At 43.4% G+C, this 22941-nt stretch overlaps 1 protein-coding gene across 1 annotated transcript in view; it reads left to right on the top strand.

The window, feature by feature from the left end:
- The window catches only part of MUC16 (mucin 16, cell surface associated), a 103310-nt gene that overhangs the window by 68836 nt on the left and 11533 nt on the right, over nucleotides 1-22941 (top strand). Inside the window, exons 11-49 of the mRNA XM_030540805.1 lie at nucleotides 2147-2289; nucleotides 4786-4968; nucleotides 5569-5724; nucleotides 11000-11142; nucleotides 11236-11303; nucleotides 11443-11615; nucleotides 11742-11768; nucleotides 12042-12184; nucleotides 12278-12345; nucleotides 12735-12907; nucleotides 13167-13193; nucleotides 13483-13625; nucleotides 13719-13786; nucleotides 13919-14091; nucleotides 14218-14244; nucleotides 14534-14676; nucleotides 14770-14837; nucleotides 15227-15399; nucleotides 15659-15685; nucleotides 15976-16118; nucleotides 16212-16279; nucleotides 16413-16585; nucleotides 16887-16913; nucleotides 17203-17345; nucleotides 17429-17496; nucleotides 17629-17801; nucleotides 17928-17954; nucleotides 18244-18386; nucleotides 18470-18537; nucleotides 18670-18842; nucleotides 18969-18995; nucleotides 19284-19426; nucleotides 19520-19587; nucleotides 19720-19892; nucleotides 20584-20610; nucleotides 21107-21249; nucleotides 21345-21412; nucleotides 21731-21903; nucleotides 22835-22861. Of these exons, the coding sequence (XP_030396665.1) occupies nucleotides 2147-2289; nucleotides 4786-4968; nucleotides 5569-5724; nucleotides 11000-11142; nucleotides 11236-11303; nucleotides 11443-11615; nucleotides 11742-11768; nucleotides 12042-12184; nucleotides 12278-12345; nucleotides 12735-12907; nucleotides 13167-13193; nucleotides 13483-13625; nucleotides 13719-13786; nucleotides 13919-14091; nucleotides 14218-14244; nucleotides 14534-14676; nucleotides 14770-14837; nucleotides 15227-15399; nucleotides 15659-15685; nucleotides 15976-16118; nucleotides 16212-16279; nucleotides 16413-16585; nucleotides 16887-16913; nucleotides 17203-17345; nucleotides 17429-17496; nucleotides 17629-17801; nucleotides 17928-17954; nucleotides 18244-18386; nucleotides 18470-18537; nucleotides 18670-18842; nucleotides 18969-18995; nucleotides 19284-19426; nucleotides 19520-19587; nucleotides 19720-19892; nucleotides 20584-20610; nucleotides 21107-21249; nucleotides 21345-21412; nucleotides 21731-21903; nucleotides 22835-22861 (4181 nt within the window). The remainder of the gene's footprint in view (nucleotides 1-2146; nucleotides 2290-4785; nucleotides 4969-5568; nucleotides 5725-10999; nucleotides 11143-11235; nucleotides 11304-11442; nucleotides 11616-11741; nucleotides 11769-12041; nucleotides 12185-12277; nucleotides 12346-12734; nucleotides 12908-13166; nucleotides 13194-13482; nucleotides 13626-13718; nucleotides 13787-13918; nucleotides 14092-14217; nucleotides 14245-14533; nucleotides 14677-14769; nucleotides 14838-15226; nucleotides 15400-15658; nucleotides 15686-15975; nucleotides 16119-16211; nucleotides 16280-16412; nucleotides 16586-16886; nucleotides 16914-17202; nucleotides 17346-17428; nucleotides 17497-17628; nucleotides 17802-17927; nucleotides 17955-18243; nucleotides 18387-18469; nucleotides 18538-18669; nucleotides 18843-18968; nucleotides 18996-19283; nucleotides 19427-19519; nucleotides 19588-19719; nucleotides 19893-20583; nucleotides 20611-21106; nucleotides 21250-21344; nucleotides 21413-21730; nucleotides 21904-22834; nucleotides 22862-22941) is intronic.

Raw genomic sequence — 22941 nt, 5'->3', positions numbered from 1 at the left:
TCAGTCTTCCACATCCCAAGGGAGGACCTGAACCACTGGGCTAAAAGTTATGAGGAAGGACATTCTCCTCCTCCTTCTCCTCCTCTCCCCCTGAAGCTGTTTGGGTGAACTGACATGAGTGGCCTGCTCTGGGATGCATGCTCAGGTTATTTTACCTCTGCAGTGAATCTCTCATGCATGCTACATGTAAATTGTGATAAACATAGATAGAAGAAATGTACAACTGGGGAGAAAATGTTGGAATGTTCAAGCTAAAACAAACACTGTATATTCACAATGACCATGTATTATTGATATGCATATTCCGTGGATTTGCACTCAATATGTGGTATAAGCACCTATGTAAATTAGCATAATGGAGATACATTTCTCTACACAGATCATGAAATAACAGAAATAATCTACCAGAAGACCGCTAAGCCAGTGGAACAAAATCAAGATAATAATGGCACAACAACACAGACAACTCCTGTGGTTAAAACCACCACGACCAGAAGTACAACATTAGAGAGTACCACCAAAGAAGCAGCTCCCGTGATCCCAAACAAACCTGGGACCACAACAACGTATCTCACAACACGAGCAGAATCCACCACCAAAGCCCCAGTGACCACTTCCACAGCTAAGACTAGAACTGCAGCTACCTCTATGTTAGCAGAGACAACCACTTCTGCTCGTCCAACCTCCTCCCCAGCTGAGTCCACAACACTAATTAGCACTTCCACATCACAGCCAACCACAATCACTCTGCCTGCTAGTTCAATGTCTATTATGACAGTTGCAGCCACCTCTGCAACAGCAGAAACATCCACATCTCCTCTAGAGACCACATTCCCAGGTGAGACTACAGCATTACTTGGTAACAGGACAGTAGAGGGGACAACCATTGTTGCTCTTCCTACCACTTATCTCCCTGAGAGCACAACTGCAGCCACCTCTACTAATCCAGAGACATCCACAGCTCCAGAAGAGACCACTTCCCTGGCGGAGACTATACCAATAATTAGTGCTACAACAATAGAGGGGAGAACCACACTTCCCCTTTCTACAGCTTCAGAACCTGAAACCACAGCTGTAGCCACCACGACTGTAGGAGCAAAATCCACCTCTCCCCTGGAAATGACATCTGTCCCCGAAACGAGAGCAATAACTAGTAGCACTGAAGGAAAAAAGACAACCGCAGTTCCTCTTCCTACCAGTACACTTCTTAGGACCACACCAGCAGCCACCTCTACTATTTCAGCGAGCTCAATCAGTGCTCTGGAGACCTCTTCCCCAAATGAGACTACAGCAGTAACTGGTACCACGGCAGTAGGCGAGACAGCCACAATTACTCTCCCTACTACTTTAGCCCATGAAAGTACAGCTATAGCCACCTCTGCTATACCAGAGACCTCCACCACTCCCGTAGGGACCACGTCTGTAGCTAAGACTACAGCAATATCTAGTACCAGCACAGCAGAAGAGACAACCACGGTTCTCTTTCCTACTGTTTCACTACCTGGGACTATGGCATCAGCCACTTCTCTTATTCAGAAGACCTCCACAGCTCTTCTGGAGACCACTTCGCTAGCGGAGACTGCAGCAACAACTAATGCCACTACACTAGAAGAGACAACCACAGTTCCCTTTCCTAGCACTTCTCTTCCTGAAAGCACCGCAGTAGCCTGGTCTCTTATTCCAGAGACCTCCACAGCTTCTCGGCAGTCCAATTCCCTGGCTGAGACTACAGCAATAACTAGTACGACTATAGTAGAAGAGACAACCACGGTTGCATTTTCCACCATTTCATTATCTCAGAGCACAACCGTAGCCACTTCTGCTAGTCCAGAGACCTCCACTGCTCCACTAGAATCTACTTCCTTAGCAGAGACAGCAGCAATAACTACTGCCTCTCCAGTCAGGGAGACAACCACACTTCCGCTTCCTACAATTTCACAGCCTGAAAGCACAGCTGCAGTTACAGCTCCTATTCTACAAACCTCCACAGCTACTCTAAAGACCACTTCCTTAGCTGAGACTACTGCAATCGCTAGTACCACTAAAGTAGAAGTCACAGCCACGGTCGCCCTTCCTACCACTTCAGCCCATAAGAGCACAGCTATAACCACTTCCACCATAGCAGAAACATTAACTCCTCCTGTAGAGACCACATCTGCAGCTGTGTCTACAGCAACAACGAGTTCCAGCTTCGTAGAGGAGACAACCACAGCTTCACCTCCAACCACTGCACTACCTGGGAGCATGGCTGTAGCTACTTCGACTATTCTAGAGACCTCCACAGCTCCTGTAGAGACTACTTTCCAAGCTCAGTCTTCAGGAATAACTGGCTCCTCTACAGTGGAAGAGACTACCCCGGTTCCTCTTCCTACCACTTTCTTCCCTAAGAGTTCACCTGTAGGGACATCTACCATAGCAGAAACACTCACAACTCCTTTAGAGACCGGTTCCTCTGCAGAGACTACAGCAGTAACTACTGCCACTACAGTGGAGGAGACAACCACAGTCACCTTTCCTGCTACTTCCCCAGTTGAAACAACCACCACTCTGGCTATCACCACACCAGTCCCTGTGGCAACATCCCCCACTGAGACCACAACTGGAGTCACTTCTATTTTACCGTTGACATCCACGGTACATCCTGAGACAAGTTTGCCCTCTGAGACCACAAGAATTCCCAGCATATCTACAGAAGTTGAGACAACCACAGCTGCCTCTCTTGTCACTTATCCCACCACAACAACAAGTGCTGTCACCTCCTCGTTATCAGAGACATCCACAGTGGTTGTTATGGTGACTTCTCCAGCTGAGACCACAGTGATGCTGACTCCCACCACAGCAGCTCCTAAAACATCCACATCTGTACTGGAGACCAATTCCCTATCTGAGATCCCAATAGCTTTGAGCACCACTACAGAACGGGGGACACCCACAGCATCCTCTGTCACCACTCTTCTTGCTGAGAATACTAAAACATCATCCATTGCTACAGCAGCAGAGAGAAGCACAATGACTCCAATCAGCACTACCCCTGCTGAGACTACACCAACTTACACTTCCACTACAGCACAGGGAACAACCACATCTGCCCATTTTACAACTTCCCCAGCTGAGACCACAACCACTTTGGACGTTCCTGTCAGAGGGGAAACAACGGCAGCCATCTCTGTGACAACCACAACATTGCTTTCACCTACCACAGCTGCTTTGACAAGTAAGGGCATTATTTTCCTCTTGTGTATTCTTTGCAGTTGCAGAATTTGCTTCCCCATGAGTTCAGACCCATTTTAAAGCAGCAGGAGTCTGGGTTGTCATCCTTTTGAAGTCACATAGTAAAAGAAACAGTTTTTAGTAGTGTTTATCTAATTAGAATGAGATATTTTGTGGCTAAAAAATGAATATTTCATTCTACCTAGAATAATTGAGAATTATTTGGGATAGAGGTGGCAAAATGCAGACTTTCCATGGGTATAGGAAACAAGGGAGATATGAACATAAAAGAAAGAATAAATAGAACATATGGGACTGTCTTATTATAAAAATGTTGCCTGCTTAACTGAAGTTAAATAATCTTCTTGAAACTTATTAACGAACATAAATAAATGTGGGAGAAAAGGGGATACAAACTGACAAAAAAGTATTGAAATAGGAATTTTCTGAATTTTTCTTGGTAGTTTTTCCCATTTACAAGAGTATTTTGAAAGCTTGAAAAGGAAATATTAAATGCTAAGACCCCAATTCAGTAAAATATTGAAGTCCTCCAGCACGTGCCTAACATTAAACATGTGACTAAGTTCTTCCCTCTTCAGCAAAGCACTCAAGCAACTGAGCAGTCTCACTGAAGTCAGCGGCACTTAAAAGTTCAAATTTAAAAAGTTACAGCCTGGATGCAGAAATGGCGCTCTCGTCTGTGATGCTCTTATAGGCAGTTAGAAAATAACTGTGTATCATGGAGTCTCAGAGAGACACCTAGGCCCCTATAAAATGAGTGTGCAGGGATAGCAGGGGAGAGAGAATGCATAAGAATGAGTCTATATTATTTTCATTAGAGCACTCTCCCGGGATGTGGGAGATTCAGGAATCAGATCCCCTGCACAAATGATTCTTTTATTATTTATCCACAGTGCAACAGTCAGTCTTCCACATCCCAAGGGAGGACCTGAACCACTGGGCTAAAAGTTATGAGGAAGGACATTCTCCTCCTCCTCCTCCTCTCCCCCTGAAGCTGTTTTGGGTGAACTGACATGAGTGGCCTGCTCTGGGGGGCATGCTCAGGTTATTTTACCTCTGCAGTGAATCTCTCATGCATGCTACATGTAAATTGTGATAAACATAGATAGAAGAAATGTACAACTGGGGAGAAAATGTTGGAATGTTCAAGCTAAAACAAACACTGTATATTCACAATGACCATGTATTATTGATATGCATATTCCGTGGATTTGCACTCAATATGTGGTATAAGCACCTATGTAAACTAGCATAATGGAGATACATTTCTCTACACAGATCATGAAATAACAGAAATAATCTACCAGAAGACCGCTAAGCCAGTGGAACAAAATCAAGATAATAATGGCACAACAACAAAGACAACTCCTGTGGTTAAAACCACCACGACCAGAAGTACAACATTAGAGAGTACCACCAAAGAAGCAGCTCCCGTGATCCCAAACAAACTTGGGACCACTACAACGTATCTCACAACACGAGCAGAATCCACCACCAAAGCCTCAGTGACCACTTCCACAGCTGAGACTAGAACTGCAGCTACCTCTCTGTTAGCAGAGACAACCACTTCTGCTCGTCCAACCTCCTCCCCAGCTGAGTCCACAACACTAATTAGCACTTCCACATCACAGCCAGCCACAATCACTCCGCCTGCTAGTTCAATGTCTATTATGACAGTTGCAGCCACCTCTGCAACAGCAGAAACATCCACATCTCCTCTAGAGACCACATTCCCAGGTGAGACTACAGCATTACTTGGTAACAGGACAGTAGAGGGGACAACCATTGTTGCTCTTCCTACCACTTATCTCCCTGAGAGCACAACTGCAGCCACCTCTACTAATCCAGAGACATCCACAGCTCCAGAAGAGACCACTTCCCTGGCGGAGACTATACCAATAATTAGTGCTACAACAATAGAGGGAAGAACCACACTTCCCCTCTTTACAGCTTCACAACCTGAAACCACAGCTGTAGCCACCACGACTGTAGGAGAAAAATCCACCCCTCCCCTTGAAATGACATCTGTCCCCAAAACAACAGCAATAACTAGTAGCACTGCAGGAGAAAAGACAACCGCACTTCTTCTTCCTACTACTACACTTCTTAGGACCACAGCGGCAGACACCTCTACTATACTAGAGACATCCACCTCTTCTGTAGAGACCATGTCTCCAGGTGAAATGAAAACAATAACTAGTACCACTACAATTCAAGAGACAACCACATTTCCCCTTTCCAAAGTTTCACAACCCGAAAGCACAGCTGTATTCACAAGAATCACAGGAGAAACATCCACCTCTCCTCTAGAGCCTACTTCCCTCTCTGAAACGACAGCAATGACTAGTAGCTCTACTGTAGAAGAGACAACCGCAGTTCCTCTTCCTACCAGTACACTTATTAGGACCACAGCAGCAGCCACCTCTACTATTTCAGCGAGCTCAATCGGTGCTCTGGAGACCTCTTCCCCAAATGAGACTTCAGCAGTAACTGGTACCACGGCATTAGGCGAGACAGCCACAATTACTCTCCCTACTACTTCAGCCCATGAAAGTACAGCTATAGCCACCTCTCCTATACCAGAGACCTCCACCACTCCCGTAGGGACCACGTCTGTAGCTAAGACTACAGCAATATCTAGTACCAGCACAGCAGAAGAGACAACCACGGTTCTCTTTCCTACTGTTTCACTACCTGGGACTATGGCATCAGACACTTCTCTTATTCAGAAGACCTCCACAGCTCTTCCGGAGACCACTTCGCTAGCTGAGACTGCAGCAACAACTAATGCCACTACACTAGAAGAGACAACCACAGTTCCCTTTCCTAGCACTTCTCTTCCTGAAAGCACCGCAGTAGCCTGGTCTCTTATTCCAGAGACCTCCACAGCTTCTCGGGAGTCCACTTCCCTGCCTGAGACTACAGCAATAACTAGTATGACTATAGTAGAAATGACAACCATGGTTGCGCTTCCCACCATTTCATTACCTCAGAGCACAACCGTAGCCACTTCTGCTAGTCCAGAGACCTCCACCGCTGCACTAGAATCTACTTCCTTAGCAGAGACAGCAGCAATAACTACTGCCTCTACAGTCAGGGAGACAACCACACTTCCGCTTCCTACAATTTCACAGCCGGAAAGCACAGCTGCAGTTACAGCTCCTATTCTACAAACCTCCACGGCTACTCTAAAGACCACTTCCTTAGCTGAGACTACTGCAATCGCTAGTACCACTAAAGTAGAAGACACAGCCACGGTCGCCCTTCCTACCACTTCAGCCCATAAGAGCACAGCTATAACCACATCCACCATAGCAGAAACATTAACTCCTCCTGTAGAGACCACTTCTGCAGCTGCGTCTACAGCAACAACGAGGTCCAGCTTCGTAGAGGAGACAACCACAGCTTCACCTCCAACCACTGCACTACCTGGGAGCATGGCTGTAGCTAATTCGACTATTCTAGAGACCTCCACAGCTCCTGTAGAGACTACTTTCCAAGCTCAGTCTTCAGGAATAACTGGCTCCTCTACAGTGGAAGAGACTACCCCGGTTCCTCTTCCTACCACTTTCTTCCCTAAGAGTTCACCTGTAGGGACATCTACCATAGCAGAAACACTCACAACTCCTTTAGAGACCGGTTCCTCTGCAGAGACTACAGCAGTAACTACTGCCACTACAGTGGAGGAGACAACCACAGTCACCTTTCCTGCTACTTCCCCAGTTGAAACAACCACCACTCTGGCTATCACCACACCCGTCCCTGTGGCAACATCGCCCACTGAGACCACAACTGGAGTCACTTCTATTTTACCATTGACATCCACAGTCCGTCTTGAGACAAGTTTGCCCTCTCAGACCAGAAGAATTCCCAGCACCTCTACAGAAGTTGAGACAACCACATCTGCCCGTCTTGTCACTTTTCCCACTGTGACCACAAGTGCTGTCACCTCCTCTTTAGCAGAGACATCCACAGTTGCTGTTATGGTGACTTCTCCAGCTGAGACCACATTGACACTGACTCCTACCACAGCAGCTCCTAAAATGTCCACATCTGTATTGGAGACCAATTCCCCATCTGAGATCCCAGTAGATTTGGGCACCACTACAGAACGGGGGACACCCACAGCATCCCCTGTCATCACTGTTCTCGCCGACACTACTAAAACATCATCCATTGCTACAGCAGCAGAGAGAAGCACCGCGGCTCCAATCACCACTACCCCTGCTGAAACCACAAGAACTTACGCTTCCACTACAACACAGGGAACAACCACATCTGCCCTTTTTACAGCTTCCCCAGCTGAGACCACAACTGCTTTGGGAGTTCCTATCAGAGGGGAAACAACAGCAGCCATCTCTGTGACAACCACAACATTGCTTTCACCTACCACAGCTGCTTTAACAAGTAAGGGCATTGTTTTCGTCTTGTGTATTCTTTGTAATTGCAGAATTTGCTTCCCCATGAGTTCTGACTCATTTTAAGCAGCAGGAGTCCAGGCTGTCATCCTTTTGAAGTCACATAGTAAAAGAAACATTTTTTATCAGTGTATATCTAATTAGAATGGAGATATTTTGTGGATTAAAAAAATAAATGTTTCTTGCTACCTAGAGTAATTGAGTATTTTTTGAGATAGAAGTGGAAAAATTTAGACTTTCCATGGGTATAGGAAGCTCGGGAGATATGAACATAAAAGAAAGAATAAATAGAACATATGGGACTGTCTTATTATAAAAATGTTGCCTGCTTAACTGAAGTTAAATAATCTTCTTGAAACTTATTAACGAACATAAATAAATGTGGGAGTAAAGGGGATATAATCTGACAAGAAAGGTATCGAAACAGGAATTCTCTGACTTTTTCTTGGTAGTTATTTCTTATTTACAGCCTTATCCTGAAAGCTTGAAGTGGAAATATTAAATACTAAATCCCCAATTCAGTAAACTTAATGTCCAGAGAGTAGGAAATGGAAAAGAGCAAACTATAGACTGACTCTCTTACATATGTTCAACATGTAAATTGTGATGAACATAAATAGAAAAAATTCACAACTGGGGAGAAAATATTGGAATGTTCAAGCTAAAACAAACACAATATATTCACAATGACCATGTATTATTGATATGCATATTCCGTGCATTTGCACTCAATAGGTGGTATAAGCACCTATGTAAAATAGCATAATGGAGATACATTTCTCTACACAGATCATGAAATAACTGAAATAATCTACCAGAAGACAGTTAAGCCAGTGGAACAAAATAAAGATAATAATGTCACAACAACACAGACAACTCCTGTGGTTAAAACCACCACTGCCACCACCACCACGACCAGAAGTACAACATCAGAGAGTACCACCAAAGCAGGAGCTCCTGTGATACCAAACAAACCTGAGACGACAACAACGTATCTCACAACACGAGCAGAATCCACCACCAAAGCCCCAGTGACCACTTCCACAGCTGAGACTAAAACTGCAGCTACCTCTCTGTTAGCAGAGACATCCACTTCTGCTCGTCCAACCTCCTCCCCAGCTGAGTCCACAACACTAATTAGCACTTCCACATCACAGCCAACCACAATCACTCTGCCTGCTAGTTCAACATCTGTTATGACCGCTGCAGCCACCTCTGCAACAGCAGAAACGTCCACATCTCCTCTAGAGACCACTTTCCCAGGTGAGACGACAGCAGTAATTAGTACCTTTACCGTAGAGAGGAAAACAGTATGAGTTTCTCCGATGCTTACTTCAGGTATGAATGCCTAGACAGATGGATAGTTAATGGTAACCTCTGCTTTTTACTATAGATTTGTATTTTACAGTGTTCTGCCATTATTCTTAGTAGAAGTAAAACCACATACTCATGTCAGCCAGTTGTTTTGCCCAGTTTAGAGATGACATCCTCAAAAATACCACAACCCACTCTATGTACTGCTTGGACTTCCCTTCTGATGACAACTTCCTTCTTCCCAACCACCACTTCCCAGCCAACAAGTGAGACCTTTTCTTGGGCTAGATTCTTTAGACAGGACCAAAAAAATGCTAACAGGGAGGCTTTGGTCTTTGAAAGGTATCATTTCCAAAAGCACCTAGGGTATGTCCAGATTTTCAGTAGGACATAATCACTCACATCAGGGGTTCTCAAACCTTGATCGGGACCCTCCAAGGGCTCATGAGCTGTCAGCCTCCATCCCAAACCCTGCTTTGCCTCCAGCATTTATAATGACGTTAAATATATTTTAAAATGTTTTTAATTTGTAAGGATTGCTATGTGAAAGGGGTCACCAGTACAAAAGTTTGAGAACCACCAACTTAGATGCTTCTGAAGATGTTACTCTAAATGTTCAAATGTTTCCATTGTTTCTTGGGATGAGTTAGAATGCAGACTCCTTGGGGCTCAGCTCCACACCTTCGCTGTGTGAGAGGGAAGGTCATACAGCTTTCCAGGAGCATGCATGGGGGACATCTCTGAGCCAGCTCTGCACAGGACAGCCTGGAGGGCATGGATGGGGCAGATCAGGGAAGAGGCCATGAGATCCACATTTACATGGATCTAGTGGTCCCTACAGGCTATAGGAATTAAGGCCAGTGGTAAAATGGAAAAAAAAATGGTCCCCCCTGCCAGATGGAAATTTTGCATTAATGTTTTGTGCTTAAAAATCTTCAAAAATTCAAACCATTTCGACCAGTTCTAGTGCAAATGATGTAAAGAGGCTGCAGGGTGAATGGCAACCTGTGCCCCCTTTGAGTGTGTCTTGAGTCAATTTCACTTTCACAAGCCACCCACACAGAGCCACATTACTTAGGACATATACAGGTGATGTGAGCTTCAAACTACCCTTACGCATGCTGAACAGTATTTTACTCATTGACTAGTCTCATTGAAGTCAATGGACTATACTTAAGAGTCAGAGACTATTCTGCAGGACCAAGCATGGCAGAATCTGGTTCTATGGATGTTAGGAACATGATGTCAGATGAAATTCAACAGAGGCAATTGCTAAGTAATACATAGGCTTGGAAGGATGAGATTTTTATTGATAAATGTCAGTAAACGTCACTTCCACAGTACACACACAACCTGATGAAACAATATTTCCATTGATAAAAATGGAAATTTGCAGATAGGCAAAGTCAGGAAAATGCTGCTTGACAACTTCTCAGAGTTTGCTTTAAAGATGTTCACTTTGTATATTTTTATAGGTGATGTTGAGAATTTGTGTATTAGAAAATACTTTAACTTTCGGAATTTCAACATCTATTGCCATTAAATAACTATTGTCTGACACTCCCCACTGACACCCCTCAAACAAAAAAAATTAAAAGCTTAAAACTCAATTTTGCACAGTGTGAACATTCAAATCAATTAAAAAAATTAAAAATGCTTAAAAATAAACATCTATAATATCTGTATTATAAAATATTAAAATCTAATTCTGCCAATGCCTGTAAGAGAAGGAACAGATGTTTGATTAGATCTAATCTCGCAGGTAAACGCTATCAATGTCATTGAGAGCAGAGCACAGTGTACGAAGCTTCCAAATAGTACGAAAAAAGTTCTGCATATTGTTATTTTGCATAGCAAGAGAGAGTCTGATATTCCGATACAATTCGCAGTCTAAGGATAATGGCTTAACGGTTCCCTTAGGAAAATAAAAGATGCAGTTATATTGGATATAAAAGTATCTGTTTTCCCAGCAACATATTCTTACTGTCATCATGGGTGAGTTCACTGATTTTTCTTTGTTATTTCTGTTTTTGCAGCTGTTTCACCAACCTCAACCACCGCTTCAGCAATTGAACATTTCACAGTGAACTTCACCATAACCAATCTCAAATATGATTCACAGCTGAGATCTCCTCATTCTACCCGGTTCAATGCTACTGAGAAAGTCTTGATCTCTTTAGTAAGTGTCACTGGTTCACAGCCTTTCCGGGCAGTTTGAGGTATCTGGTGCTATCAGCAGTATGACAGACTAATGACATCCTCTCTTTGCCAGCTCAACCCAATATTTGGAAACAGCAGCTTCGGCCCAGATTATATAAAATGTGAAGTGACGTCTTACAGGTAGGGATCCAGAGGCTGAGATTACCTAATTACCCTACAATGTGAAGGTTCATTTACTGTCATTTTATTCAGTACTGGACAGTCACCACCAAATAATTTAAACACAGGATCAAATCTGACATTGGCTTTTCTATTCCAGATCGGTGAGAGATGGGAATAACACCGGTGTGGATGCCGTCTGCACCTACAGGCACGACTCCACTGCTCCCCTGTTTGACAGAGTGGATGTTTACCATGAAATCCAGAACAAGACAAATGGCATCACCAAACTGGGCCTCTACACCCTGGACAAGGACAGCCTCTATGTCAATGGTAACCAGCTGATTTCTTAACAGTTTTCTTTACTGCTCTTTCTGGACCATCCTTGCATCTACTTGTCTTTTTCTTCTCTCCCCACCTGTCTAGTTTCCCTCTGATCATTTTCCCTTTTCATTCCAGGTTATAATGAAGCACCAGATCTGCCAAGTGAGTATAGTTCAGAATGATCCTTACTGAAAACATTGGAAAGATATAAACTTTCAAAATTTAATATAACAGAGGTGGTGAATAGTGCTTGTCTACAACTGTGAGTCTGCTCAAAATGGAATGGAATTGGCCCTCTAAGGAGAACAGTCTGCAGTTCTCTTGGCAGGGAATAAAACACCATTTGCAATTTTTATTTGTGGAATTGTAGATGGGTTTTAGCCTGTCTGTATGGGTGAGTTCATTGATTTTTCATTGTTATTTCTTTTTTTGCAGCTGTTTTGCCAACCTCAACCCCCGCTCCAGCAATTGTACGTTTCACAGTGAACTTCACCATAACCAATCTCAAATATGATTCACAACTGGGAACGCCTCATTCTACCCGGTTCAATGCTACTGAGAAAGTCTTGATCTCTTTGGTAAGTGTTACTCGCTCACAGCCTTCCCGGGCAGTTTGGGGTATCTGGTGCTATCAGCAGTATGACAGACTAATGATATCCTCTCTTTGCCAGCTCAACCCAATATTTGAGAACAGCAGCATCGGCCCAGCTTATATAAGATGTGAAGTGATAGCTTGCAGGTAAGCATCCAGGCTCTGACATGTATTTATAACATGATAGTCTGAGCACACATTTACTATCAGTTAATTTGTCATTCTAATGAAGTGTAAATATTTCTCTCTTGCATAAAGCCCTATCATACTTCTGTCACTGTGGATGGAAGAAGAATGTGTTAATATCAGAACAGGTTTCTAGGGAACACTGAATGTTTAGAGCTTCATAAATGGCCTATTTACATTATTGATTGATAGAACATCGTTAAGAGGATTATTTTACATTCTATTAATAGGTGTACTTATGAATTGCCATGTTTTGGTAACAATGAGATACCAGAAGGAAACATATATCTTCATCATTACCAAACAATTTAAACACAGGATCAAATCTGACATTGGCTTTTCTATTCCAGATCAGTGAGAGATGGGAATAACACTGGTGTGGATGCCGTCTGCACCTATAGGCACGGCTCCACTGCTCCCCCGTTTGACAGAGTGGGTGTTTACCATGAAATCCGCAACAAGACAAATGGCATCACCAAGCTGGGCCCCTACACGCTGGACAAGGACAGCCTCTATGTCAATGGTAACCAGCTGATTTCTTTATAGCTTGTCCGTTCTATGTAATTCATTGCACCGATGTAACATTAGAGACACAATATATTTGATGGACATTAAACCACCACATATAGCAGGAAAGAGTCCCAACCCCAGAATAACCTCAGACCATAGACAGTCAGTGTCTGTGTTATGCCCAACTGCTCTTTCTGGACCATCCCACTTGTCACTTTCTTCTCTCCCCACTGGTCTAGTTTCCCTCTAATCATTTTCCCTTCTCATTCCAGGTTATAACGAAGCACCAGCTATGCCAAGTGAGTATAGTTCAGAATGATCCTTACTGAAAACATTGGAAAGACACAAACATTCAGAATTTAATATAAGACAGGTGATGAATAGTGCTTGTCTACAACTGTGACTCTGCTCACAATGGAATGGAATTGGCCCTCTAAGGAGAACTGTCCGTAATACCTTTGGGGGGGAAATAAAACCCCATTTGTGATTTGCGTAAACATCCATCTGTGGAATTAGAGATGTGCTTAAGTGTGTCTGTAGGGGTGAGATCATTGATTTTTCATTCTGTTATTTTTTTTCTTTTTGCAGCTGTTTTGCCAACCTCAACCCCCGTTCCAGCAATTGGACATTTCACAGTGAACTTCACCATAACCAATCTCAAATATGATTCACAACTGGGAACGCCTCATTCTACCCGGTTCAATGCTACTGAGAAAGTCTTGATCTCTTTGGTAAGTGTTACTCGCTCACAGCCTTTCCAGGCAGTTTGGGGTATCTGGTGCTATCAGCAGTACAACAGACTAATGACATCCTCTCTTTGCCAGCTCAACCCAATATTTAAGAACAGCAGCATCGGCCCAGAATATATCAGATGTGAAGTGACGACTTACAGGTAAGGATCCAGGTTCCAAGATTACCATATTACCCTACAGCGTGAAGGTTCATTTGCTGTCATTTGTTTGGCATTGGACTGTCACCAGCAAATAATCTAAACACAGGATCAAATTTGGCTTTTTTATTCTAGACCGGTGAGAGCTGGGAATGACACCGGTGTGGATGCCGTCTGCACCTACAGGCGTGACTCCACTGCTCCCCCGTTTGACAGAGTGAGTGTTTACCATGAAATCCAGAACAAGACAAATGGCATCACCAAGCTGGGCCCCTACACCCTGGACGAGGACAGCCTCTATGTCAATGGTAACCAGCTGATTTCTTAACAGTTTTCTTTACTGCTCTTTCTGGACCATCCTTTCATCTATTTGTCACTTCCTTACTTCCCCACCTGTCTAGTTGCTCTCTGATCGTTTTCCCTTCTCATTCTAGGTTATAACGAAGCACCAGCTCTGCCAAGTGAGTATAGTTCAGAATGATCCTTACTGAAAAAATTGGAAAGATACAAACATTCAGAATTTAATATAAGACAGGTGGTGAATAGTGCTTGTCTACAACTGTGACTCTGCTCACAATGGAATGGAATTGGCCCTCTAAGGAGAACTGTCTGTAGTACCTTAGGGGGGGAAATAAAACCCCATTTGCGATTTGCGTAAACATGCATCTGTGGAATTAGAGATGCGCTTAGGTATGTCTGTAGGGGTGAGATCATTGATTTTTCATTGTGTTATTTTTTTTCTTTTTGCAGCTGTTTTGCCAACCTCAACCCCCACTCCAGCAATTGAACGTTTCACAGTGAACTTCACCATAACCAATCTCAAATATGATTCACAACTGGGAACGCCTCATTCTACCTGGTTCAATGCTACTGAGAAAGTCTTGATCTCTTTGGTAAGTGTTACTCGCTCACAGCCTTTCCAGGCAGTTTGGGGTATCTGGTGCTATCAGCGATACAACAGACTAATGATATCCTCTCTTTGCCAGCTCAACCCAATATTTGAGAACAGCAGCATCGGCCCAGCTTATATAAGATGTGAAGTGATAGCTTGCAGGTAAGCATCCAGGCTCTGAGATGTATTTATAACATGACAGTCTGAGCACACATTTACTATCAGTTAATTTGTCATTCTAATGAAGTGTAAATATTTCTCTCTTGCATAAACCCCTATCATACTTCTGTCATTGTGGATGGAAGAAGAATGTGTTAATATCAGAACAGGTTTCTAGGGAACACTGAATGGATAGAGCTTCATAAATGGCCTATTTACATTATTGATTGATAGAACATCGTTAAGAGGATTATTTTACATTCTATTAATAGGTGTACTTATGAATTGCCATGTTTTGGTAACAATGAGATCCCAGAAGGAAACATATATCTTCATCATAAGCAAACAATTTAAACACAGGATCAAATCTGACATTGGTTTTTCTATTCCAGATCGGTGAGAGATGGGAATAACACTGGTGTGGATGCCGTCTGCACCTACAGGCACGGCTCCACTGCTCCCGTGTTTGACAGAGTGGGTGTTTACCATGAAATCCGCAACAAGACAAATGGCATCACCAATCTGGGCCCCTACACGCTGGACAAGGACAGCCTCTATGTCAATGGTAACCAGTTGATTTCTTTACAGCTTGTCCTTTCTATGTAATTCATTGCACCGATGTAACATTAGAGACACAATATATTTGATGGACATTAAACCACCACATATAGCAGGAAAGAGTCCCAACCCCAGAATAACCTCAGACCATAGAAAGTCAGTGACTGTGTTATGCCCAACTGCTCTTTCTGGACCATCCTACTTGTCACTTTCTTCTCTCCCCACTGGTCTAGTTTCCCTCTAATCATTTTCCCTTCTCATTCCAGGTTATAACGAAGCACCAGCTCTGCCAAGTGAGTATAGTTCAGAATGATCCTTACTGAAAACATTGGAAAGAAATAAACATTCAGAATTTAATATAAGACAGGTGATGAATAGTGCTTGCCTACAACTGTGACTCTGCTCACAATGGAATGGAATTGGCCCTCTAAGGAGAACTGTCCGTAATACCTTTGGGGGGGGGGAAATAAAACCCCATTTGCGGTTTGCGTAAACATCCATTTGTGGAATTAGAGATGTGCTTAAGTGTGTCTGTAGGGGTGAGATCACTGATTTTTCATTCTGTTATTTTTTTTTTTTGCAGCTGTTTTGCCAACCTCAGCCCCCGTTCCAGCAATCGAACGTTTCACAGTGAACTTCACCATAACCAATCTCAAATATAATTCACAACTGGGAACGCCTCATTCTACCCAGTTCAATGCTACTGAGAAAGCTTTGATCTCTTTGGTAAGTGTTACTCGCTCACAGCCTTCTTGGGCAGTTTGGGGTATCCGATGCTATCAGCAGTACGACAGACTAATGACATCCTCTCTTTGCCAGCTTAACCCAATACTTAACAACAGCAGCATTGGCCCAGCTTATATAAAATGTGAAGTAACGGCTTATAGGTAAGGATCCAGTTTCTGAGATTATCATATTAGTTTACTACGTGAAGGTTCATTTGCTGTCATTTTGTTTGGCATTGGACAGTCACCAGCAAATAATCTAAACACAGGATCAAATTTGGCTTTTCTATTCTAGATTGGTGAGAGCTGGGAATGACACCGGTGTGGATGCCGTCTGCACCTACAGGCGTGACTCCACTACTCCCCCGTTTGACAGAGTGGGTGTTTACCATGAAATCCAGAACAAGACAAATGGCATCACCAAGCTGGGCCCCTACAACCTGGACAAGGACAGCCTCTATGTCAATGGTAAGTTGCTAATATCCTTATTATTATAATGTGCTCTTATGTGTCCGATTGCCTGGGCATTCCCTTTCAAAAATGAATAGACAAAGATTATGGACTTGATGTAACAATAGAGACACAGTATATCTGATGGACATTAAAGATCACATATAGCAGGAAAGAGTCCCAACCCCAGAATAACCTCAGGCCATAGAAAGTGAGTGACTGTTATGCCCAACTGCTCTTTCTGGACCATCCTACTTGTCACTTTCTTCTCTCCCCACTGGTCTAGTTTCCCTCTAATCATTTTCCCTTCTCATTCCAGGTTATAACGAAGCACCAGCTATGCCAAGTGAGTATAGTTTAGAATGATCCTTACTGAAAACATTGGAAAGATACAAACATTCAGAATTTAATATAAGACAGGTGGTGAATAGTGCTTGTCTACAACTGTGACTCTGCTCACAATGGAATGGAATTGGCCCTCTAAGGAGAACTGTCCGTAGTACCCTTGGGGGGGAAAAAAAACCCAGTTTGTGATTTGTGTAAACATGCATCTGTGGAATTAGAGATGTGCTTCAGTTTGTCTGTAGGGGTGAGATCATTGATTTTTCATTCTGTTATTTTTTTTCTTTTTGCAGCTGTTTTGCCAACCTCAACGCCCGTTCCAGCAATTGGACATTTCACAGTGAACTTCACCATAACCAATCTCAAATATAATTCACAACTGGGAACGCCTCATTCTACTCGGTTCAATGCTACTGAGAAAGTCTTGATCTCTTTGGTAAGTGTTACTCGCTCATAGCAGTTTGAGGTATCCGGTGCTATCAGCAGTACGACTGACTAATGACATCCTCTCTTTGCCAGCTCAACCCAATATTTAAGAACAGCAGCATCGGCCCAGAATATATCAGATGTGAAGTGACGGCTTACAGGTAAGGAGCCAGGTTCCAAGATTACCATATTACCCTACAACGTGAAAGTTCATTTGCTGTCATTTGTTCGGCATTGGACAGTCACCAGCAAATAATCTAAACACAGTATCAAATTTGGCTTTTCTATTCTAGACCGGTGAGAGCTGGGAATGACACCGGTGTAGATGCCGTCTGCACCTATAGGCATGACTCCACTGCTCCCCTGTTTGACAGAGTGGGTGTTTACCATGAAATCCAGAACAAGACAAATGGCATCACCAAGCTGGGCCCCTACACCCTGGACGAGGACAGCCTCTATGTCAATGGTAACCAGCTGATTTCTTAACAGTTTTCTTTACTGCTCTTTCTGGACCATCCTTTCATCTGCTTGTCACTTCCTTACTTCCCCACCTGTCTAGTTGCCCTCTGATCATTTTCCCTTCTCATTCCAGGTTATAACGAAGCTCCAGCTCTGCCAAGTGAGTATAGTTCAGAATGATCCTTACTGAAAACATTGGAAAGATACAAACATTCAGAATTTAATATAAGACAGGTGGTGAATAGTGCTTGTCTACAACTGTGACTCTGCTCACAATGGAATGGAATTGGCCCTCTAAGGAGAACTGTCCGTAGTACCCTTGGGGGGGAAATAAAACCCAATTTGTGATTTGTGTAAACATGCATCTGTGGAATTAGAGATGTGCTTCAGTTTGTCTGTAGGGGTGAGATCATTGATTTTTCATTCTGTTATTTTTTTTCTTTTTGCAGCTGTTTTGCCAACCTCAACCCTCGTTCCAGCAATCGAACGTTTCACAGTGAACTTCACCATAACCAATCTCAAATATAATTCACAACTGGGAACGCCTCATTCTACTCGGTTCAATGCTATTGAGAAAGTCTTGATCTCTTTGGTAAGTGTTACTCGCTCACAACAGTTTGAGGTATCCGGTGCTATCAGCAGTACGACTGACTAATGACATCCTCTCTTTGCCAGCTCAACCCAATATTTAAGAACAGCAGCATCGGCCCAGAATATATCAGATGTGAAGTGACAGCTTACAGGTAAGGAGCCAGGTTCCAAGATTACCATATTACCCTACAACGTGAAGGTTCATTTGCTGTCATTTGTTCGGCATTGGACAGTCACCAGCAAATAATCTAAGCACAGTATCAAATTTGGCTTTTCTATTCTAGACCGGTGAGAGCTGGGAATGACACCGGTGTAGATGCCGTCTGCACCTACAGGCGTGACTCCACTACTCCCCCGTTTGACAGAGTGAGTGTTTACCATGAAATCCAGAACAAGACAAATGGCATCACCAAGCTGGGCCCCTACACCCTGGACGAGGACAGCCTCTATGTCAATGGTAACCAGCTGATTTCTTAACAGTTTTCTTTACTGCTCTTTCTGGACCATCCTTTCATCTGCTTGTCACTTCCTTACTTCCCCACCTGTCTAGTTGCCCTCTGATCATTTTCCCTTCTCATTCCAGGTTATAACGAAGCTCCAGCTCTGCCAAGTGAGTATAGTTCAGAATGATCCTTACTGAAAACATTGGAAAGATACAAACATTCAGAATTTAATATAAGACAGGTGGTGAATAGTGCTTGTCTACAACTGTGACTCTGCTCACAATGGAATGGAATTGGCCTTCTAAGGAGAACTGTCCGTAGTACCCTTGGGGGGGAAATAAAACCCAATTTGTGATTTGTGTAAACATGCATCTGTGGAATTAGAGATGTGCTTCAGTTTGTCTGTAGGGGTGAGATCATTGATTTTTCATTCTGTTATTTTTTTCTTTTTGCAGCTGTTTTGCCAACGTCAACCCCCGTTCCAGCAATCGAACGTTTCACAGTGAACTTCACCATAACCAATCTCAAATATAATTCACAACTGGGAACGCCTCATTCTACCCGGTTCAATGCTACTGAGAAAGTCTTGATCTCTTTGGTAAGTGTTACTCGCTCACAGTCTTCCTGGCCAGTTTGGGGTACCTGGTGCTATCAGCAGTACGACAGACTAATGATCTCTTCTCTTTGCCAGCTCAACCCAATATTTAAGAACAGCAGCATCGGCCCAGCTTATATAAAATGTGAAGTGACGGCTTACAGGTAAGGATCCAATTTCTGAGATTATCATATTAGCTTACAACGTGAAGGTTCCTTTGCTGTCATTTTGTTCGGCATTGGACAGTCACCAGCAAATAATCTAAACAAGGATCAAATTTGGCTTTTCTATTCTAGATCAATGAGAGCTGGGAATGACACCGGTGTAGATGCCGTCTGCACCTACAGGCGCGACTCCACTGCTCCATCATTTGACAGAATGAGGGTTTACCATGAAGTGAGGAACAAGACAAATGGCATCACCAAACTGGGCCCCTACATCCTGGACAAGGACAGCCTCTATGTCAATGGTAAGTTGCTAATATCCTTATCATTATAATGTGCTCTTATGTGTCCGATTGCCTGGGCATTCCCTTTCAAAAATGAATAGACAAAGATTATGGACCTGATCCTCTGCTGCCCTTTGTTTTGAATCCTCTTGACATCCATGGAAAGTTAGTTTATAATGTACCAGATTGGATGGGTTATACTTTGCAAGATGTAATTTAGGAGACAAGACAGAGGGCAGGTGAGATTCTTTTGTGGTGTTTCAAAGCAGGGAAGGCAGCATTAAAATCCACAGAGCAGTAGGAGCTATTGGCCATCTTTGACTACCACTAATTGACAAAGGTCTCAAGGCCTTTGTAGAACATGCTCTGGAAACAATACCGAATCCCCTCAACATGCAGTACAAAAAATGTTGTTATTATTAGTTGTACTCTGGCAGTGTGTTTGTACTGCACCTAGCACTGGAAACGTATCGAAAAGTCATGCAGTAAAATAAGGCCAGGGTCTCCCACCATTATGCACAGGAGCAGGACAGCTGACTTCAGCATTATTTTCATGATAATCGGCTGCCGGAACGGACCCAGGCCATGCCTGTGTAAAACAAAGTAACACTTTCTGCTTTAAGTTTCATGGAATTGTTTTTGCTGTCAGTTCTCTGTCTTCCTTTCCCAGCTGCCTAGCATGACCTTTATTTATTGTCTCTTTCCTTTCCAGGTTACAATGAAGCAAACCCTCCGCCAAGTAAGTGTCTTTAAGAACTGGTGTATATTGTAACTATACATTAGTGTGTCAATTTACAGGAAGTCTGAAATAAATCAGAGTCAGCAATATGCTGGTGGTTCAGTGGGCCAACTCCTTTCATAAGGACCAGTTTTCTGACTGAAAGACTGAAACCTCATTGAATACTTTGTGTGCAGCTGTGCCAGCAACCAACAGATTTTTTTAAAATATGACCGTAGAGGGAAATTATTTGATTTAAATTTCTGGTTGCAAGTATCAGAGGGGTAGCCATGTTAGTCTGGATCTGTAAAAGCAGCAAAGAATCCTGTGGCACCTTATAGACTAACAGACGTTTTGGAGCATGAGCTTTCGTGGGTGAATACCCTTCGACATGCATCTGATGAAGTGGGTATTCACCCACGAAAGCTCATGCTCCAAAACGTCTGTTAGTCTATTAAGTGCCACAGGATTCTTTGCTGCTTTTACAAATTTCTGGTTGCTATTCACTTTTTTCCAGCTGTGATGACAACTACAATTCCAGCTCCAACAGTTGACTATTTCACAGTGAACTTCACCATCACGAATCTCCAATACACATTCCAATTAGGAACCCCAAATTCCAATAAATTCAATGCTACAGAAAAAGTCCTGACCTCTTTGGTAAGTGTGAATTGCTTCATTCATTCCTTTTTTGTTCTTTTTGATATTATGATTCTCTCAGCATGATGAACTCATGACATCTTTTTCTTTGCCAGCTTGATCCATTGTTCAAAAACAGCAGCATTGGCCCTGTTTATATGGGATGCAAAGTGATGACTTATAGGTGAGGATAAGCAGCTTTGGAAGATTTGTTCATATTCTTCCATCTGATACTATAATGTAATACACACAGAGGTCTTTTTACGGCCCTTCTCCTTGTTAATTTTAGTATTGTAACAAGAAACCATCTACACTGTCATTTTCAATGCCCACATCTCTGTAAATACATTTTATTTCATGCTTTTGTCTATTTGGATTGAAGTTAATTTCACAAATTTGGCAGATACATCTCATAATAGGATTGTATAAGCAAATACAGAAATGTCTAGCATGAATATCAGAGAGCTCAGGAGCAAACAAGAACATGTCCTGCTTTCTCTAGGCCTGTGAATAACGGAGATGACACTAGCGTTGATGCCCTCTGCACCTACAGAACTGAGTCTACCACATCCAGGTTCGACAGAGTGAGGGTTTACCATGAGCTGAGCAACAAAACAAGTGGAATCACCAAGTTAGGACCCTACAGCCTGGATGACAAGAGCCTTTACGTTAACGGTAAACAGCTGGTTCCTTTATAGCTGCAGGGATACAATCACATGGCCCATAAATGCCTAATGAATGAAAGAAATAGTGTAGCAGGGACTGCAAAACAGATGAGCAGGGTTTTGAATGTGCCATTGTTTGGGTGAAAGTGCTTTGTATTCACACAGCTGCATCCTCTACACAAACTACCCCTCCTCGCCCTCTGTGCATCTGCCTCCAATTAAGCCACTTATCTCCACTGGCTTTAGCTTCAGACCAATGTAGTAGTTCAGGGGTTCTCACTGTGACCCCCTCCTGACAACAAAAACTACTACACGACCCCAGAAGGGAGGAACCGAGCCCGCCTGAGCCCCACAGTCCCGGGTGGGGGGGGGCAAAGCCAAAGCCCAAGGGCTTCAGCCCCAAGCAGGGAGCCTGTAACCTAAGCCCTGTTACCCAGCCAGGGCTGGTGCCCTTGGACTTTGGCTCTGACCCTAGGCGGCGGGGATTGAGTCTGGGGTAGTGGGGCTTGGGCTTTGGCCCCGGGCCCCAGTAAGTCTAAGCCAGCCCTGGCGACCCCATTAAAAGGGGCTCGTGACCCACTTCGGGGTCCCGACACACAGTTTGAGAACCACTGTAGTAAACCCCCTTTTATATTCAAAAGAGAGAAACTCCCAAGGGCTGTGATGCAGCATTGAAAGCTGCAGAGAAGTACGGGCATCCTGGTCCAACTCCAAGTAGGAAAAATTTTCCTTGTCCACAGAGCATTGAGCAATCTTTTCAAAATGTACACCACCGTGTACCCCATCAAAATGTACCCCACCAAAATGAACCCCCCCATTAGCTGCTTAGAATCAGTCATCCTGTTGTGGAACGTTTCATTTATCCAGACGTCTCCAAATCGATTTCTCGTCATTCATCCCGTCTGCCTTTCTGATTCTAATACTGTCCCTTCCCTTTGCAGGTTACAATGAACCGCGTTCTGTGCCAAGTAAGTATCTTTCAGAATTGAAAAGGTTGTAAAGCTTTGCAAAGTTAGCGTAGAAGAGGGAGTGATGACGCCTGTTTAGA

The sequence above is a fragment of the Gopherus evgoodei genome, chromosome 22 (assembly GCF_007399415.2).
Source record: "Gopherus evgoodei ecotype Sinaloan lineage chromosome 22, rGopEvg1_v1.p, whole genome shotgun sequence".
In the NCBI taxonomy this organism is placed as follows: Eukaryota; Metazoa; Chordata; order Testudines; family Testudinidae; genus Gopherus; species Gopherus evgoodei.
This window is presented reverse-complemented; position numbering and strand designations above follow the sequence as displayed.